This window comes from Salmo trutta, chromosome 29 (assembly GCF_901001165.1).
Source record: "Salmo trutta chromosome 29, fSalTru1.1, whole genome shotgun sequence".
NCBI classification, from domain to species: Eukaryota; Metazoa; Chordata; class Actinopteri; order Salmoniformes; family Salmonidae; genus Salmo; species Salmo trutta.
In genome coordinates this window covers 29,121,189-29,142,775 of record NC_042985.1, presented here as the reverse complement: position 1 = coordinate 29,142,775, position 21,587 = coordinate 29,121,189, and the positions used below count along the sequence as shown (strand labels likewise).

General features: G+C 41.2%; 1 protein-coding gene and 1 pseudogene across 3 annotated transcripts; both read left to right on the top strand.

The window, feature by feature from the left end:
• The first annotated feature begins 222 nt into the window (after positions 1-222).
• Positions 223-16,780, top strand: LOC115167326 (neuronal acetylcholine receptor subunit alpha-5). 3 transcript variants are annotated; one of them, XM_029721652.1, is made up of 8 exons: positions 223-1,929; positions 2,151-2,306; positions 7,435-7,586; positions 8,335-8,379; positions 11,847-11,956; positions 14,675-14,852; positions 15,019-15,750; positions 16,059-16,780. In XM_029721652.1, exons 2-8 carry the CDS (start codon positions 2,228-2,230, stop codon positions 16,215-16,217), a joined length of 1,455 nt encoding a protein of 484 aa, XP_029577512.1. In that variant the 5' UTR covers positions 223-1,929; positions 2,151-2,227; the 3' UTR covers positions 16,218-16,780. The 3 variants fall into 3 exon arrangements, with proteins under 3 accessions (XP_029577512.1, XP_029577513.1, XP_029577514.1); XM_029721653.1 differs by lacking the exon at positions 8,335-8,379 and having other exon boundaries at positions 223-2,306; XM_029721654.1 differs by lacking the exons at positions 223-1,929; positions 2,151-2,306; positions 7,435-7,586; positions 8,335-8,379 and adding an exon at positions 10,266-10,352.
• Positions 16,781-17,747: 967 nt separating this feature from the next.
• On the top strand, positions 17,748-19,345 carry LOC115167325 (UDP-glucuronosyltransferase 2B15 pseudogene; annotated as a pseudogene).
• The last annotated feature ends 2,242 nt before the right edge of the window (positions 19,346-21,587 follow it).

Below are 21,587 nucleotides of genomic sequence, written 5' to 3'. Positions count from 1 at the left end.
TACTGTAGTGCTATATAGTAGGGCTATACTGTAGTGCTGTATAGTAGTGCTGTACAGTAGGGCTATACAGTAGTGCTATATAGTAGAGCTATACAGTAGGGCTATACAGTAGTGCTATATAGTAGGGCTATACAGTAGTACTATATAGTAGGGCTATACTGTAGTGCTATATAGTAGGGCTATACTGTAGTGCTATATAGTAGTGCTGTACAGTAGGGCTATACAGTAGGGCTATACAGTAGTGCTATATAGTAGGGCTATACAGTAGTGCTATATAGTAGAGCTATACAGTAGTACTATATAGTAGGAATATACTGTAATGGTAAATAGTAGTGCCTTACAGTAGTGCTATACAGTAGTGCTATATAGTAGGGCTATACTGTAGTGGTATATAGTAGTGCCTTACAGTAGTGCTATACAGTAGTGCTATACTGTAGTGCTATACAGTAGTGCCTTATAGTTGTGCTATACAGTAATGCTGTACAGTTCTGCTATACTGTAGTGCTATACAGTAGTATATGACATGTGAATAGAGTCTGGGGATATTAATACTGTACACCTAGGTGTATGCCAATATGTGTTTTTTAAATACTGATTTGGTTTTGAACTTCATTTGATGCAGTCTGCGGTCTGGGTGCTATCTTTGAGCCTAGCAAAGATGTAGATTACATTATTTGACCTTTTATTCAATAAAAACAAACCAAGCTTGAATAAAAGCAATATTAATTCAAACAAAGAGTTAGCCAATTTTTTCCACAGGTTTGTTATGCCAACATGAAAATATGAACTTAGACACACAAATGAATAATAAGACAAGACAGAGACATACATAGAGAAAGAGATGTGGACAAAGGAGAATATGTGGCAGGCTAATGTGGTTACAGTGTTTCTATAGAAAGCTCAGTCTAATGGGAGAGGGAGACAGAGCTTAGTAATAGACAAGTCGCCATCATCATGTCTCCCAGCAGAGGGGGAGAGGGGAGGAGGAGGAGAGAGGAGGGAAAGAGTGGGAGGCTGGCTGCACCATACAGTATTACCACTTCTCCACACACACCATGACCCATGGGCTAGGCAGAAGAGATTTTTTTCCTTCCAGCATTTTCCATTCGCTGTCACTCTCACAAGGCGTCGTTATCATAGACCTGTGTCTCACACCAGATGGCGTCACTCCTACACAACGCTCGTCCCTCAACCCATCAGTGCTGATGGCTGTCCCGCTATCTGGCGTGAGACAATGCATCATAGACATGATGGAGTTATGTAGTATCAGGGGTATGGATGCTGTTTATTAGAGAAGCTCTCAACACACACATACAGATACACACATGCTCCTCCACCCCTGTTAACCCTGCCATTAAACCTGGAGCAACAGTCTGAAGTTACCTTAGACGTACGGCGGAGGCAGACTCGCTGCTAGCCACTGTCTGTGGGGAGAGAACGAGAGAGAACATCAGTGTGCTGGATCTATGTAGGTAGAGCTGCTAGGGCAGGGCTTGCAGTGTAGACACTTGGCTGTGGATAGGCTACAGGCAGTGTGCTGCTGGGGAAGATACCTGGTAGTAATTAGTGATCAGACTCTTCTGGGAGAGAGAGGAGAGAGAGGGGGGCTGGCTTTCTGGAGGAGGTAGAGGAGGAGGAAAAGGAGGAGAGAGAGGAGAGAGAGCGTGCTACCGTTCATTTAGAGGCAGCAGCAAGAGACTGAAGCATCGTCTGTCTGAGCTGAGGCAGGGCTGCATGGAATGGAGGAATACTAGAGAGCAGCGCTGCTTGTCTGTCTGTCAACACACTCTGTCTGGACTCTCACGCTGCATTCAGGATAGATTGTGTGTTGAGTGGATGATAGGAATAGAGGATGCAGGTCTGATATGCACAGTATGTCTGTTTGTGATCATATGTAAATAGGTTTGTGTGTTCACTACATCCAAGCAGGTGAGTGTAATGTGTTCGCATGTACACTGTTGTGCATTTGTGAAATGTGTAAGATGAAATGTGTGTGTTTGCAAATGTGCAAATGAGTTTCTATGTGTATACAATGCACCCCTGTATTCATGTTTGTGTGTACATGTAAGGTATCTAAACGGATGTATACATATCCCATAACTTCCTCTGTTTGTGCACTGTGACGTGATTCTCTTGCTGTGTTTTTCTAGACTCCAGTTGTGTTGTAGTCATGGCTGCCTGAGGGACTGCTCCCTGGCTGTGTGGATCTGGAGCCCCCTCTGATATCATGCTGAGAGCTGGGCCAGCGGCCACCACTCTAATCCTGCTGCTGTCATACTGCTGCTGCCACCTGTGTCACTCTCTGGGTAAGTTCTCCCTACAGTACCACCGCGGAGGACATGGAAGACACTCAGAATGATGGGCCATCAAAGATGTTATCAGACTGAGAGATACCCACTCTGCACAACTAGGATCATCTACTGGGAACAGGATGATTAGGAGATGAGCGGCAGGGCAGATGGAAAATCTGAGGTTGGGAGATAGTGAAGAGGCAACGCCAGTTGAGACTAATATTAAATTAAAAGAGGAACTGATGAGGGATGGTCATTAACAGATGGGCTGAGTAATGTCAGTATGACCACTCAATGTATCCAGACCTAATTTACCTTTTAAGTAGATTTCTAATCAAAGTGTATGGTCTCAGAGACTTTGCCAACGTTTGTTATGAAAGTGAGTGATTTGGTTTCCTGCTCTCAGTTAATTCAGTATATACGATACGCAGCCCTGTCTGGTTTAGTGCAGTAATTTCCTGTGGTTGGTGACCTTCTGTTCAGCTGGGAGAGGTGATGAGCTGAATAAGACAAGAAATATCTCTATTAACGACTTGGGGAAAGAACCTCAGAGTTCTAATAACTCTGTCCAGTCAATGTCAGAAATATAAGCTGGCCAGCCCAGATAGCTCCTCACGGCTGCCTCCTCCATGCCAACCTGTGCAGAAACAGGATTGATTCTCGCACTGACTGACGCTGACTGTAATTTGTTTTGGATAAGAGCGTGAGCGTCTGCTAAATAACTAAAATGGAAAGATGGAATGGAGCTCCTCTTCTGAAATGCTGTCCTTCGTTAGCGGGCTGGGTTAAATAACATGGGCTGTGTGGACTGCAGAAGAGGGTTAGGAGATGTGTAAGGTCACAGATTTTAATCTGTCGAGATGACTCATAAAATATTCACATCTTTCATCAGTATAGTACGCAGCCATGGATCCTCTGGAGAGATAGATTGGCCTAATGCCTCACTGGCCACACAATCAGGTAACATTAATTGTAGATGCACTACCGTTCAAAAGTTTGGGGTCACTTAGAAATGTCCTTCATTTTTAAATAAAAGCAATTGTTTTGTACATTAAAATAACATAAAATTTATAAAAAGTACAGTGTAGACATTGTTAATGTTGTAAATGACTATTTTAATGGTATATCTACATTGGCGTACAGAGGCCCATTATCAGCAACCATCCCTCCTGTGTTCCAATGGCCCGTTGTGTTAGCTAATCCAAGTTTATTATTTTAAAAGGCTAATTGATCATTAGAAAACCCTTTTGCAATTATGTTAGCACAACTGAAAACTGTTGTTCTGATTAAAGAAGCAATAAAACTGGCCTTCTTTAGACCAGTTGAGTATCTGGAGCATCAGCATTTGTGGGTTCGATTATAGGTTCAAAATGGACAGAAACAAATAACTTTCTTCTGAAACTCGTCAGTCTATTCTTGTTCTGAGAAATGAAGGCTATTATTCCATGCGAGAAATTGCCAAGAAACTGAAGATCTTGTACAACGCTGTGTACTACTCCCTTCACAGAACAGCGCAAACTGTCTCTAACCAGAATAGAAAGAGGAGTGGGAGGCCCCGGTGCACAACTGAGCAAGAGGACAAGTACATTAGAGTGTCTAGTTTGAGAAACAGATGCCTCACAAGTCCTCAACTGGCAGCTTCATTAAATAGTACCCGCAAAACACCAGTCTCAAAGTCAACAGTGAAGAGGCGACTCCGGGATGCTGGTCTTCTAGGCAGAGTTCCTCTGTCCAGTGTCTGTGTTCTTTTGCCCATCTTAACCTTTTCTTTTTATTGGCCAGTCTGAGATATGGCTTTTTCTTTGCAACTCTGCCTAGAAGGCCAGCAGAAGAAAGGTCTTTGTTTCTGGTCGTTTTGAGCCGGTAACTGAACCCACAAATGCTGATGCTCCAGATACTCAACTAGTCTAAAGGACAGTTTTACTTCTTCTTTAATCAGAACAACAGTTTTCAGCTGTGCTAACATAATTGCAAAATGATTTTCTAATGATCACTTAGAACGCCTATGTAGATATTCCATTAAACATTTTTATTTATTTTATTTCACCTTTATTTAACCAGGTAGGCTAGTTGAGAACAAGTTCTCATTTACAACTACGACCAGCCCAAGATAAAGCAAAGCAGTTCGACACATACAACAACACAGAGTTACACATGGAGTAAAACAAACATACAGTCAATAATACAGTAGAAAAATAAGTCTATATACAATGTGAGCAAATGAGGTGAGATAAGGGAGGTAAAGGCAAAAAAGGCCATGGTGGCAAAGTAAATACAATATAGCAAGTAAAACACTGGAATGGTAGATTTGTAGTGGAAGAAAGTGCAAAGTAGAAATAGAAATAATGGGGTGCAAAGGAGCAAATAAATAAATACAGTATGGGGATGAGGTAGTTGGATGGGCTATTTACAGATGGGCTATGTACAGGTGCAGTGATCTGTGAGCTTCTCTGACAGCTGGTGCTTAAAGTTAGAGGGAGATATGAGTCTCCAGCTTCAGTGATTTTTGCAGTTCGTTCCAGTCATTGGCAGCAGAGAACTGGAAGGAAAGGCGGCCAAAGGAGGAATTGGCTTTGGGGATGACCAGTGAGCTATACCTGCTGGAGCGTGTGCTACGGGTGGGTTCTGCTATGGTGACCAAAATCTTCCATTTCCAGCTACAATAGTAATTTACAACATTAACAATGTCTACACTGTATTTCTGATCAATTTGATGTTATTTTAATGGACAAAAAATGTGCTTTTCTTTCAAAAACAAGGAAATGTCTAAGTGACCCCAAACTTTTGAACGGTAGTGTACGACTGAGCATTTATAACACAATCTATACACTGGATTAGAGATATTGTAAAGGGTTGGGAAGTGGTCTTTAGATTGTGTTTATCATTCTATCATGACAATGCATGCTGAATTGTTGCTCCACTACAAAAATCTAAGGAAGCAACTATAATGTAGTCCATGTATGTAATGCCCTTGCTCTGTGAGGATTTTCCAGTTGTGCAGACTCTTCTCCACTGATTTGATATCGATGTCTTTGCTCAGTTTAAATGAATAGTGTCCCGTGGTTCTCAGCATACTTTCTGGTGTTAGTCCAATGAAGGACAACAGAGTCAGCTGCAGAAGAGATTTTGCGCGAGTTGTATTTACCCACTTAAATTATTTTTATTTCATATATACCTTATTTAAAAAGTATTACTTAGCTCATTGCTAAGTTACTACTTGTAATGACATACAATAGATTATGGTTGTACTATAGGTGTTATATGACACATTGTTGGATCATATTTATATTGGTTTTCACAAAGGGTAGTGTTCAGAATCTCCCAGAGAAGCCAGACATGGAGCAGGATTTTCTGCAGGAAGCTGTGCTGAGAGACAGAAAGTGTAAAGATGATGAATCTGCTAATCACAGTGATATTGACTGAGGAGGTCTAAGAATGCTGCTATTGATCCTGAGCCTGAGGATGACACAGAGGTGTTAACTGTAGTCGGCCCCGCATTGGGCCTGTCATCCGCAGGTAAATTTACAGCCATATTGAACGCACATAAAATAAGCCCATAAGCACGCGGGGAATGATTTAAGAGCATTGTGTCCCTCAAGAATTGAATCAATACTTCTTCATTTTCTCTGCGCTGGAGAGCTGTTTCCAGCAGTTATAGAGCAACTTTACATCCTTCGTTTGAACTAAAGTGCTGAATATAATAATTGAATCCTGAGATTTGCTGGTGCTTAATTCTGCATTTACAGAGGCTAACTCTAGATTTTCCTCCCAGTCAGCAGTTGTATGTTGACTAGAGTGACGGCTGATGTCTTTAATATGGAAGGTGCACTTCCGGTCTCTCTCTGTCTAAAAACCCAGCTAGCCCTTAGAGGGCACAAAGACCTCACTGTGTCCTTCACACATAAAACGCTCTATCTAAAGCTCCATCCTCTAGCCTTTCTCTCCATCATCAACCCCCCTAGGGCCTACACCACCAGGCTGTCATGGATACCAGCATGCCACAGAGGCCAGCTGATGCACTGATACAATGAGGTATCCATCAACCACAGTCACATCATCAGACCCATCTGTAATGAAGTTATGGAGAGTAAAACTCATTGTGGCTTCCTTCCTCATAATCCAGAGAGAAAACACACTGAGACAAATTAAATTAGAAGAGCGGGGGGGATGACTGACTGAGGATTTACAGAGAGCGAGAGACACTAGATAGAACAGAGCTGATAGGAAGAAACACATTAGTGTTGGATGATGGAAGGAGGCTGACTAGACCGGCAGCCCACACTATTGAACCCTTCCCACTTGACACTGGTGGTGGCATCGCACACATGGAACAATGGAGTCATATTTAATCTCTCCATGTCTATGCAGCCGGCTGACAGTGAGTCATCAATTACGGAGGAAATTGGTGCACAAATGCAACCCTGGCTGCTATCTTTAGTTTATACTGTGCCAAACCTTCATTAGCTTTTAAAGGTTTGGACAGCCTTTTATTGCCTGAACCCCAGCCAAGTGACTCTTACCTTTAATCACTGTTAGATTGTTTATAGGCCTACTCCCATGGTGAAGAACTGGGGACGAAGCACCACTCGGTATTGGTAGTAGAGGAGTCTCGTCCAGGGAGGAAGAGGATGATTAATTTGATGGAAAAAAACTATAAAACATATTATTCAAAAGTCCTCCCTGTAAATAAAATGACACCTCTGTTATACACACCAACATATCTGATCAAACATATTAGTTTGCAGAGAATTCTAACAGGAAGGACACACTTGACCTTTGTCTCCTTCCATGAGGAGTGGACAACACCAAATCATGAATAAAAGGTATTGACTATGTTGCCATGACAAAGTGACAGTTAGCTTTCTTCCTCTCTAGATAGTGAATGTCTGGTCCTGGTCTGAGGGTGAACAGGGACCAGAGATGTGATTGCCATGATGCTGAGAGCCCTGGGGTGATTTCCTGCATGTTAAACTGGAGATTGATGGGGTTATTGACAAAGTGTCAGGTGCCAGGGACTATGAATCATTGTCAATGTGCTTTAGCTGGGCTGAACATGGGCCATGAGCTGTTACCAGGATAATGCCCCTGTTAACACATCGCTGACATGATGCAGGCTAAATGTGGTGTTTCCCTGCCTCTATAGGAATCCCTAAACTGTCCTCCTATGCCAAGACAGAGGACAAACTGTTCAAGAACCTCTTCAGAAACTACCAGAAATGGGTGAGGCCTGTGGAATACCTCAACGGCACCGTACGGGTCAGATTTGGACTGGCCATCTCCCAGCTAGTGGATGTGGTGAGAAACATATCATTTTTATGGGATATTGTGGTTTGTGTCTTCCTGGTGATTATTTTGATGTTTGTCAATCCAAGTTGGACTTTCAAGGCAAAGAATCAGTGGAGGAAAAAGTACTCAATTGTCATATTTGAGTAAAAGTAAAGATACCTTAATAGGAAATGACTCAAGTAAAAGCGAAAGTAACCCAGTAAAATACAACTTGAGTAAAAGTCTAAAAGTATTTGGATGAAAATATACTTAAGTATCAAAAGTAAAAGTATAAACCATTTTCTTGTTTTTTATTTCTTTATCAGTAGCCAGGGGCACACTCCAACACTCAGACATCCCTTACAAATGAAGAATGTGTGTTTAGTGAGGCCGCCAGATCAATGGCAGTAGGGATGACCAGCGATGTGCATTGGAATATTTTCCTGTCCTGCTAAGCATTCAAAATGTAATGATTACTTTTGGGTGTCAGGGAAAATGTATTGAGTAAAAAGTACATTATTTTCTTCAGGAATGTAGTGAAGTAAAAGTAAAAGTAATCAAAAATATAAAACAGCAAAGTACAGATACCCCAAAAAACTACTTGAGTAGTTTAAAGTATTTTTTATTTAAGTACATTACATCACTGCAAAGAATATATCACTATAAATATATTTAGAATAATTTACATTCTGTTTTTTAACACATTTACAAACATACTGACAGTATAACAACACAAAGGTACAGATAAAACCTTTACAGTATGGTCTCTCCATTACAGGACGAGAAGAACCAGTTGATGACAACCAATGTGTGGATGAAACAGGCAAGATTTTAAACATATTTGGGGGGGGGGGCATAGTATATTTAAGTGATATTTCCCGAGAAGCCAGTGTTTGGAGGATAAATTAGCACGGGTGTTGTTAGGCCCGAGACGAAGTCGAGTGCTGGCAAACCATGCCAATATGTCCTCCAATCACCATCTTCGAGGACATTATCACCTTTATACAACGGGTTACCAACATATTTAAATGATTCGCATATTTTAATTAAAAAGTTATTTTGAGGAATTTATTCATACTATTTCATTGTTCCACAAGATATAGTCCTGACACAAATCTAGGTGTTGCTACCCAAGCCGGCTGGTCGTTCATTCTATCGGTTTGGTTTTCAGAGACGTGACCCAGTTGTTAAATATTTTTGTTCTGTATCTTTGGACGCGACCCAGTCGTTCGTTCTAAATGTTCTATTGCCATACTGGCTGGCAACGTTCTTGCTTGCTAGTTAGCCAACTATGACAGAATAACAACAGTAGCTGCATTTGTTTAAGCTGTTTTCTAGTGACATTTATTTGGATACATCCATAACAATGATGATGCGCGATTTCACCTGCCATAGAAAATGTGCTCTCTCGTCAGAACACTGTTGTTCAGAGGAGTTAGCCAACAACACAGCTAACACAATCACTTCAAACTGAAGCTGGAAAGACCGCAAACTGCACATCATTTATTTGACCTGTTTCTAATGACATTTCTTTGTATATATCCCCCCAAAAATTGACTGGCTGAGAAAGGTTGCCTGCTTGTCTGTCCTTGTCCCGACTCCCGACCCCGACACGTTCATTACTATGGGACAGCTGGAGATCAAATTTCTAAATTAAACAATGGTACAAATATCAGAGAGACAGACAGCAAGGTTTATACAAATCTCCACTACTGAAAACCAATTGCTATTCTAAAAGAAATGGGAGATAATATCTAGATGCTTTTTACATTGGAGGTCATGTTTATAATTTGTCTGGCTGGGCTGATGAGACAGTGGATTGCGCAGTGAGATTGAACAGTGCAAATAGGCATTTCAACGTCATAGCTTTAGCCGGTGGTAACTTGTGGAATAGACACCGACTGGAATGCGGTTTTAACCAATCAGCGTCCAGGATTAGACCCACCCATTGTATAATTCACAAGACTCTACAGCAGTGGTTCCTAACCAGGGGTACTAGGACCCCCGGGGGTACTTGGACTATCCAGAGGGGGTAATTAAAAAGACTCAGAAGTCCATAGGGTTACATGCACATAAGCGGGTACTTCAGGGGTACTCAAATCAAATCAAATCAAATGTATTTATATAGCCCTTCGTACATCAGCTGAAATCTCAAAGTGCTGTACAGAAACCCAGCCTAAAACCCCAAACAGCAAGCAATGCATGTGAAAGAAGCACGGTGGCTAGGAAAAACTCCCTAGGAAAAACTCCCTAGAAAGGCCAAAAACCTAGGAAGAAACCTAGAGAGGAACCAGGCTATGAGGGGTGGCCAGTCCTCTTCTGGCTGTGCCAGGTGGATATTATAACAGAACATGGTCAAGATGTCAAATAATAATAATCATAGTAGTTGTCGAGGGTGCAACAAGCACGTCCAGGCAAAGCAAAATTCAGTTGGGAGTACAGTAACCAAAAAAGGTTGGGAACCACTTCTCTACAGCAGAGTCAGCTAGGCATACAAAGGCGACATGGCATTTAGAGTAACAATCAACCTCCCTTCCCCCTGCATGTCCCCTTGTTCTGGTGGCATTTCACGAAAAGCTCACATCTTCATTTTCCCCACCCTCCTCCACCTTCTCTTGTGCCCACACGAGCCCCCCACTTTGCAACTGCCACCCCGCCCCCCGGCAGCCTGCCCTGCCACCCAGCCCACCGGCAGCCTGCCCTGCCACCCAGCCCTCTTGGCAGCTTAATTCATATCCTCTGACTGCATCGGCTCTCTGCAGCCAGGGAATCATCACTCCAGACCAGGGTCTGCAGGTCAGCCTCTCCCTAGTCTGCCACAATGACAAACAACTCCATGCAAATCAGAGGGCAATAGCTAACATGGCCACAGTGGTGGAAAAAGTACTAAATACTCATACTTGAGTAAAAGTAAGATAACTTAATAGAAAAAGACTCAAGTAAAAGTGAGTCACCCAATAAAATACTACTTCAGTAAAAGTCTAAAAGTATTTGGTTTTAAATATACTTAAGTATCAAAAGTAAATGTAGTTGCTAAATATACTTAAGTATCGAAAGTAAAAGCATGAATCATTTAAAATTCCTTCTATTAAGCAAACCAGACGGCACAATTTATTTACAGATAGCCAGGGTCACACTCCAACACTCAGACATTGTTTACAAACAAAGCATTTGTGTTTAGTGAGTCCGCCAGATCAGAGGCAGTAGACCAGGGATGTTCTCTTGATAAGTGTGCGAATTGGACCATTTTCTGTCCTGCTAAGCATATAATGAGTACTTTTGGGTGTCAGGGAAAATGTATGGAGTAAAAAGTACATAATTTCCTTTAGGAATGTAGTGAAGTAAAAGTAAAAGTTGTCAAAAACATAAATAGTAAAGTACAGATACCCCCCCCCAAAAAAAATACTTAAGTAGTACTTTAAAGTATTTTTACTTAAGTACTTTACACCACTGCATGGCCACATCTATTCATCAGCGGTGAATGAGAACATAAGGTTGAAGATATGGCTCCACGTCAGTGCTTCTCTCCCTCTATCTACTTTATTTGGCCATACATTTTTATATCCACCATGTGACGATGTAAAAACTCGGAGAAATGACATCTGCTTATCACAGATATGCAGTTGCATGATTACACACACACTGAGTGTACAAATATTAAGAACACCTCCCCCCTTCTGTCCTCAGAACAGCCTCAATTTGTCAGGGCATGGACTCTACAAGGCGTCGAAAGCATTCCACAGGGATGCTGGCCCATGCTGACTCCAATGCTTCTCACAGTTGTGTCAAGTTGGCTGGATGTCCTTTTGGTGATGGACCATTCTTGATAGAAATGGGATACTGTTGAGCGTGAAAAACCCAGCAGCGTTGCAGCTGTCGACACAAACCGGTGCACCTTGCGCCTACTACCATACCCCGTTCAAAGGTACTTAAATACTTTGTCTTACCCATTCCACTATGAATGGCACATATACACAATCCATGTCTCAATTGTCTCAAGGCTTAAAAATCCTTCTTTAACCTGTCTCCTCCCCTTCATCTACACTGATTCAAGTAGATTTAACAAGTGATATCAACAACGGATCATAGCTTTCACCTGGATTCAGCTGGTCAGCCTATGTCATGGAAAGAGCAGGTGTTCTTAATGTTTTGTACACTCAGTATATTGTAGTGCAATCAAATTTCTCTCAGGAGGAGAAAAGTAATTTATGGTGAGCTACAGCAGCAGTCTTGTCAAATGGAACGCTTGTAAAAAGAGATGACTCATCCCTCTCTCTCTCTCCTGTTTAGGAATGGTTGGACATGAAGCTACGCTGGAACCCCGATGACTACCTGGGCATCACTAACATCAGAGTCCCCTCGGACTCCATCTGGATCCCAGACATTGTGCTCTATGACAAGTAAGTACCATGCCCATGACTGCCAACAGTTTAGAACAAAAGATGGCACTGATGTTGAACTAACACTTTCTGTGCAATATAATCTCCACATTAGGGTTGCAAAGGGAGGGTATATTACCAGTGCTTGACTTGGGCCGTAGCTGTCCGGAACACCTTGGGCCGTAGCTGTCCGGAACACCTTGGGCCGTAGCTGTCCGGAACACCGTAGTAGCACAACGTACAGCTCCTCTTTAAAAAACTAAGTAGCCTTTCGCTGGCCCAGATTCACACACCGATCCAAAAAAGGTTGATCAAAGCGGAATGAAGGTGGGATCTTCATTGAATAGCAATGGCGAGTTGGTATTCGTTTCCTGATTCTGCTTTGTTCAAATGTATGTGTCGCTAGTCTCTGAATCTGAGTGCCAATATAGGCTGTTCGAGATAGCGCAGATTGAAAATGTGCTCGGCTGAATGGCATGATGCCTGCTCCAAATGGTCAAATTTGGGTGTGTAAGGTCATGAAATGTCATGGAAATCAGTAGAATAATTGTTTCTAATGTAATTCATAAAAGCACACTTTTAAATATGGTCAATCAATAAAACAAATATACATATCAGCCATTATCGGAATGACACTTTAGTGCATGTCTGTGGTGTTGCGTGTGTGCCAGTGAGAGTGGGCGGTTGCCCGAGGAGAGAGAGCGCGACATTCCAGCAGCGGGTATTCAATAATGACAGGCAGACTAACTATATCACCAATTCAAAATATAACTTGTAGCAGTTATCTCGCTAGTTAACTAACTTATAGCTAATTAAGCATTAATTTCATTGTTGCCTTTCCACCGGCACTGTAGAGCCTATCTGCAACGTTAAAAAACTAGGATTCCCCTCTATTAAACAGTAGACATGTAATTGCGATAATGTAAAAATATTCCAAGGATAGACTAATTGACAAATAAGTTGCTGTGCATAGATCTCCCTCGAAACATGAATATCTGTGCCTTATATATAAACAGGTCTAGTTAGATACCTTGCTTTGAAGTAGCCTACCTTATCCATTTGATCCCTGACTCATTGAATGAGAGAATAATTTTATAAAGACAAAAGTATTTGGTTGTAATGTTGAAAAAGCCAAGCCTGCACACCCTGAAGCTCTGCAGATGGAGTGTTGACAACATGTGACTAACAGTCCATCTCTATCTGGGGGGCTAAGTGCCTTGATCAAGGGTACGACAGCAGGAGAAAGACGCGGGAGGTCTACATGGAATCAGACACTGCAGCTTTCCAGTGTCAATAATGGTTACTTTTTCATGTAGGCTATAATAATAGTCCCCCAAAAAATGGGTTAAAGGTCATGTAGAAGTCATGGAAAATGAGTTTAATCCATTAACAGTGAATAATCAGAGGTCTCTATAACATAATCTCTAATGGACCGACTTGGAAAAATACAGCTCCTGCACTACTTCCATCCCAAATCAAGCACTGTATAATACTGGAAACTTTCTAAATTTAACAGTAAACTACCAGAACTTTGGTATCTTTCATGGATTTTATGTAATCTATTACAAGACATCTAGTGGCCCTTTTGGGTACTTCAAATTATCACAGGTATCTGTAACCATCTCTGGCCCTATGTGGCAGCTTTTACACAGGAAGCCCAATTCTGATGTGACCAATCACATCAGATCTTTTTCAGAGTTGATCTGATTGTTCAAAAGACCAATTAATTAAAACAATCGGAATTGTGTAAATACAGCCTTAGTGTCACATTCTGAATCCTCAAATTCCCTGTCATAAAGGAGCCAAGGCGCAGCGTGCTTGTAATTCCATATCTTTATTTAGCGAAACCAAAACAATAAACAGATACACAGTAAGAACGTAACGCACTGTGCCGTGTACACACACAGAAATAACAATAACCCACAAACACAGGTGGGGAACAGGCTGCCTAAGTATGATTCCTAATCAGAGACAACGATAGACAGGTGCCACTGATTAGGAACCATACTCGGCCCAAAACAAAGAAATACAAAAACATAGAATGCCCACCCCACACCCTGACCTAACCACATAGAGAAACAAACCCTCTCTCTCAGGTCAGGGCGTGACACTTAGTGACCTCATCACATAAAATATCTGAAATAATTCAATAAGATGATTTTAAAAATTTATAAAATATAATGACAAAGCTGTAGAACATTAACCTAAATATAAACCATCAACTTAGTGAATACCATTGGTGTTTAATATGAGGGTTTCAATTTTTTTTACTATGTCAGTATGTGTTTGTTGTCAGTGTTTTGGCGTCAAACTGGTGGCAGTTGTGAAAAAAGTAAAAAGTTGGAAATGTTGCAGAGTTAATTGAAAATAATGCTTTTGTTGATTAAATGGTTTTTTAATTAATTAGGTTATTTTCTCTTGAACCGTATGGTCTATCTACTAGAAACTCATGGACAATATGGACACAGATATAATCAATTAAGACTATATATTCATTTTTTTTTAAATATGTTTTTCAAGTATAAATTACGAAAGTTACGATAGATTGCCATAGATTTTCTGTTAAATACCAAAATTACTGAAGATTCCAGTAACTTTGGGAAATTACCGGTAGCTTTGCAACCCTACACAGCATAGACTATATTTTGAACAGCACAAATTCAATTAATCCAACACATCAAGAAACGCCTGATTCAACCCCGTAGAAGATAAACAGATGTTAACACTTTCCTCTAACAGTGCCGATGGACGTTTTGAGGGCTCTGTCACCAAGGCTGTTGTCAGGTATGATGGCACCATCACCTGGACACAGCCTGCTAACTACAAGTCAGCCTGCATCATCGACGTCACCTTCTTCCCCTTTGACCTGCAGAACTGCTCCATGAAGTTTGGCTCCTGGACCTATGATGGCTCACAGGTTGTAGCCTACACAGCATTGTGAAACAGTCTACAGTATATTAATGACCATACGGTCTTTAATTGATACCAGATATGTGTTAATCTCTTGTTTATACTTTGGGGAGTTAAAGGGAAGATATGTCTGTTGATGTTTCATCTTTTCTAACCTTGTATTCATTCAATAGGTTGATATCCTCCTGGAGGACTTCCATGTGGATAAGAGGGACTACTTTGACAATGGTGAATGGGAGATAGTGAAAGCGACAGGCAGCCGTGGTCTGAGGATGGACGGTTCCTGCCACTTCCCCTTCATCACCTACTCCTTTATCATCCGTAGACTGCCGCTCTTCTACACCCTCTTCCTCATTATCCCCTGTATCGGCCTTTCCTTCCTCACCATCCTGGTCTTCTACCTGCCCTCCAACGGCGGGGAGAAGATCTCCCTGTGCACCTCTGTGCTGGTGTCCCTCACCGTCTTCCTTCTCGTGATCGAGGAGATCATTCCATCCTCCTCCAAGGTCATCCCTCTGATCGGGGAGTACCTGGTGTTCACCATGATCTTTGTCACGCTCTCAATCGTCATCACCGTCTTCGCCATCAACATCCACCACCGCTCCTCGTCCACGCACCAAGGCATGGCGCCCTGGGTGCGCCGTATCTTCCTGCACAGGCTGCCTAAGCTGCTGTGTATGCGCAGCCACGTGGACCGCTATGCTACCCCAGGCGGGGCCAGGGAAGGACTGGCAGGGAGAGAGTGGGCAGGACTGGCAGGGAGAGAGGGGGTAGTAGGGGGCATTACGAAGGGTTCTTCACCAGAGTCCACCCCTCATCTCTCCTCTAGGAATAACCTGCAGGCTGCTTTGGACTCTATCCGCTACATCACCATGCATGTGGTCAAGGAGAACGAGGTCAGAGAGGTAAGATCCCATTGAGTTACAGAGAATCAGTCTGCCCCTGCAGTATCAATGACAAAGTTGGCATGGGAGAATATTGTGTTTGTTTGTTATGATTTGAACACCATTCAAAATCAATTCTATAGTACTGAATTTAGGTTTTTGAAGTCTTACTGTAATTCTCTCTATATATTCATCATCTCCATACTGTATATTTGTCTCCATCCTCTGCTTGTCACATGCAACTGCACCTCTGAGTGCAAAGCCCTCCCAGCCTGTGTCAACGAGGTCATGTGTTGGAGTCTGAAGGGCGTTTTGGTCTCTCTCTCCAGGTGGTGCAGGACTGGAAGTTTGTGGCTCAAGTTCTGGATCGTGTGTTCCTGTGGACCTTTCTTCTGGTCTCAGTACTGGGCTCTGCTCTGCTCTTCATTCCTGTCATCTACAAATGGGCAAACATCATCGTCCCCAACCATGCAGGCGGCAGCGGATAAGACTAAACTGAGACTAAGTGCACTGAGCACAATCATTTCAGAGACACTGCAGTCAGTGCAGAAGAAGAGACACTTACTCACATGTGGGTGTGGGAGAGCAGTTATAATTGCAATGGATTCTCGTTCCATCATGATTCTTGATTTGTGTATATGAATGAGGGATTGTTGGCTCTATGTTGCTGTATCTGTTTATAGATTAAATGAACATACAATTGTTTTATATTCTGAAAGGAGGATACCTCCCTATAGGCATATCTCACAAAGTAAAGTATAACAAGGAATACAATTCTCCAGGTTACTGTCTTTCTTGCCTCTGAAAAACAGGCTTCTCACAGTTAAGGAGACAGGATTATGGAAGGCTGGCCACATGAGACTAGTTAATAAAGTGTTAATAAATAACTTTTAATCCACCCCTTTGTAAATAAGTGTACAGTACCCTTTACCATTACCCTTTTATATGACCCATTACCTTTTATGTTTAAGTCGACATTAACCTTTTTAACCTTTTTAAGTCGACATTAACCTACCCTTTTATATACACTACCCTTTTATATTACATTTTTAAATACACTACCCTTTTATATTACATTTTTAAATACACTACCCTTTTATATTACATTTTTAAATACACTACCCTTTTATATTACATTTTTAAATACACTACCCTTTTATATTACCCTTACATTACACTTTTCTATTTTATTAACTCTAGGTTGGTAAAATACAAAATAAAATATATATTTTTTTAACAGTGGCTACATTCTCAGAAAAGCAGTATTACATAACTAGATCAAGAAAGAGTTTAATTATAATCCGCTTGAATAAGCTTCACTGAAGAATTCAGCTGTGAATGCTCTTGTATGAGCAAAAACGACTGTTTGGCTTGTGTGATACAGGTAACTTAGCAGATAAATCATTGTTAGAGTGAATTAATGTACCTACTTTCCAGCTTCTGAGACCATCTCTTTGCATTACAGAGGTGTCTTGAGATTAGCTTTTAAGTCTGTGAGTCTGTTAGAAACTGGGAGACTTATTTGGGGACTGAAGTCAGTCAGAGTCTACCTGATACAAAAACAAGAGTTGTTGTTTTGCATTCTGTTCATCCCGCCTTCTGATTTCACCTATCATTCAGATGAAAGATGCCAAGCCATAATGGAAGCATAAACTCATACCTTCTCATATCTTTACTGGTTGTTTCTTGGAGAATCTACGATGGTGGGAAAATTCTATTATTTCCCTTAGAAGGTAGTCACTGGTTGAACATGGACAATCTGATCAAGGCTCTTCACTCTCAGGGACACACCGTCACAGTGGTACGGACAACGAAAAGTTGGTATATTAAAGAAGAGTCTCTACATTACAGTTTTATTACAATACCTGTCACTGATGATGTGGAATATGAGGGATTTGTAAAGCCAATCGTGAAGAAAGTAATTGATATAGAGAGAGTCAGGTGCAGGAGAGCAGAGAATTGTGAACAGGCGCAAACTTTATTACGGTAGGAGAGATCTACAAATAGACGCAGCTGCGTCAAAAACCTCCTCCAGCCAACAAGGCAAAATGTATCGCGCGCACAAATGTCACACAACATAAATGTATAGCAACACAAATACACTTTCTGAAAACACACAGAAAATAACAAACGCTGAGACTAGTGCGTACAACACTACAAATAATTTAACACAAAGACATGAGGGGGAACAGAGGAATAAATACAATTAATGTGATTGGGTAATGCAAACCAGGTGTGAATGGAACAAGACAAAACCAATGGATAATTGAAGAATGGAGCGGCGATGGATAGAAAGCCGGTGACGTCGACCTCCGAACGCCGCCCCAACAAGGAGAGGGGCCGACTTCGGTGGAAGTCGTGACAATTCCAATGACTGGATCAGGGCTCTCACACAAAATGATCTTCACAGAGAGAGTAAAGAATATGCTTTTCTATTTGCTTCGGGAAGCTCAGGAAAGATTTTTTATTCAGCCACATTACCAATAAGTTTGTAATGAGTTTTTCCAACCAGGTGTGGACTTCTATGAGTTATTACAAGGGGCTGATCTGTGGCTCATGAGAATTGACTTTGTGTTTGAATTTCCTCGTCCCACCATGCCTAATGTTATCTATATGGGAGGGTTCCAATGTAATCCTGCCAAGCCTCTTCCCCAAGAACTGGAGGAGTTTTTTCATAGTTCTGGGGAGCATGGAGTCATTATCATGTCTTTGGGGACTTTCGTTACTGAATTTCCACATGATTTAGCTGATGTGATTGCTGCTGCTTTTGCACAACTGCCTCAGAAGGTCATCTGGAGACACAAAGGAGACAGACCAGCTACTCTGGGCAACAACACCTTACTAGTTGACTGGATGCCTCAGAATGATCTGTTAGGACACCCTAAGACAAGGCTGTTTGTAGCTCATGGAGGAACAAATGGGGTTCAAGAGGCTATTTACCATGGAATTCCTGTTGTGGGTCTACCTCTGTTTTTTGATCAATATGACAACCTCCTTCGTCTGAAAGAGAGAGGAGGAGCAAAGCTTCTATCTATGGCAACTGTAGACAAGAACAATAACTTCCTAGAGGCCTTACAGGAAGTTCTGGATGAGCCGTCCTACAGGATGAACATGCAGAGACTCTCCAGGCTACACAGGGACGTGCCAATGGAGCCCCTGGACACTGCCCTCTTCTGGATTAAGTTTGTCATGAGACACAAAGGTGCTGCTCACCTGCGTACAGAGTCCAACAAAATGCCCTGGTACTCCTACCACTCTGTAGATGTTGTCCTGATATTGTTGGGTGTTGTGTCAGTGCTTATTCTTCTTCCTGTTGCAATAGTCAGATATTTATGCGTTAGAAAATGCTTGAAAAGAAAGATTAAAAGTGAATGAGCAGATCCAATTCTCCACATTCTGGTGCACACAAATAATAGGATATGTATGAATTAAAGCTGTAATATGTAACTTTTAGGGCAACCCAACAAAACTCCTATAGACATGCGAGTTATGGATCTGTCATTCTCATTGAAAGCAAGTCTAAGACGCCGTAGATCTGTTCTATGTGTGCTATCTCTATGCTTCCATTGTTTAAGTTTCAATTTGCATCTTTTACTTTCGGTTTTGTACACCAGCTTCAAACAGCAGAAAATACAATATTTTTGGTTATGGAAAATATATTTCACAGTGGTTTAGATGATACAATTATTCTCTACACTACACTTGCTTGTTTTGCCACAGACTGAAATTAGGCAAACTATTACAATTTTAGCAACTAGGAAATGGCAGAGCGATTTCTGCATAGTGCATCTTTCAATCATGAAAATGTATAATGTTGAATTGATGCCAACATAATAAAATGCTTATGTATAATTTAGTGTGGAATATATTTGTTGTCAAGTATTTCCAGATGGTTGTGCATTTTGTGATTCCATCCTAACCTGGAAATATTTGCTGTAAGTGTTACATTCACAGTGTTAAAGTTTTTTTACTCTGTGTAGTGTAAAAAAAATTAAAACCTCATCCATCATTATCATATTTCCCATCATGCTCTACTGCAGGTTGATGTTTAGAATTGTTTGTTTCAATATTTGTGTTTATGCATGTACATTGATTGATTGATCTTATGCTACAGAAAGATACATACTTTGCCAACCAGCATAATGTAATTTGCAGGCCTGATGTGGCTTGCGAGCCAAGAATTTCAGACCACAGTGTTAGGGAAAAACTAGGCCATCAAAGAAAGGCCATATGATGTATGTAATGTATTGTCATAAAGGGTTTAATCTTAATTAAACTATAACACTTAGGCACTCACTTCGTGAAGGCTACAAGACTGGAAGTGAACGAACGAATGCAACAAACTCTGTCACTAACAAACACAGTCATGGGTGGTAACTCGATCATTCCCTCAAAAGGCACACTGGTAAATATACAATTAAGGCTTCACACCCTACAGTGTTAAAATATAATAAACTTCTAGGGTACAAATGTAATCTGATGGAGTTGATTGTTAACATCTGCTACAGAGTTTATTTTCTTACACTTTCAAAACTGTTATTTTAACACCAGTTAAGTTGGACTCATATATACATTCTGATATAATACAATGTACAATCTCCGAGTTCAATGTACAATGGTGATTTTGCTGTGTACAGCTGAAATTGACAACCTCATAGCCTTAAATAATAACAATTTATGCCATTTAGCAGACGCTTTTATCCAAAGTCAGGTACAGTCATGCGTGCATAATTTCTTTGTATATGAGTGGCCCCAGCTCTCACAAACACATATTGCATATTCCAAACATGTACAAGTTGGTGAAAGTCCACAAACACAGGAACATTGTGTTCACTCAGATTAACTCATTGAACTCTCACTCTCATCCAGGGATTTTACGTTAATGATTACATCTGTCAAATAATTGATTAGGGTAAGTCTATTTGTGTGTTTAAACAGAAACAATGTGAATGTTAAAAAGCCCACTGAAGTACACTGAGTGTACAAAACATTAGGAACACCTTCGTAATATTGAGTTGCCATTTTGCCCTCAGAATACCCTCAATTTGTCAGTGCATGGACTCTACAAGGTGTCGAAAGCATTCCACAAGGACGCTGGCCCATGTTGATTCCAGTGCTTCCCACAGTTGTGTCAAGTTGGCTAGATGGCCTTTGGATTGTGGACCATTCTTGATACAAACTGTTGAGCGTGAAAAATCCAGCTGCAATATGTAACTTTTTGGGCAATGTGACAAAATGCACATAGATATGTGAGTTAACGATGACACCCAAATCCGACACCATACCCCGTTCAAAGGCACTTCAATGTTTTGTCTTGCCCATTCCCCCTGTGAATGGCACACATACACAATCCATGTCTCAATTCTCTCAAGACTTCAAAGACCTTCTTTGACCTGGCTCTTCCCCTACATCTACACTGATTGAAGTGGATTTAACAAATGACATCAATAAGGGATCATAGCCTTCACCTCGAATCACCTGGTCAATCTATGTCAAGGAAAGAGCAGGTGTTTCTAATGTTTGGTACACTTAAGTTTATATTCTTTAAGATATCCTATCCCTGGAGGAGAGCCAGTATGACCTGGTGTTTACTGACCCAGCATGGGGAGCAGGTATTTTGGTGGCTCACTATCTTCAGCTAACTCTAGTCTACAATGTACGGTGGGCAATCAGTGGAGAGGGACATTTAACTATTGCACCATCACCAATGTCATACATTCCAATGACTTAATCAGGGCACTCAGACAACATGACTTTCACAGAGAGAGTAAACAGAAACAATGTGAATGTGCTTTTCTATTTGCTATTTACTGTTCAGGACAGGTTGACTCTCCGGCCACATTACCAGGCTGTTTGTG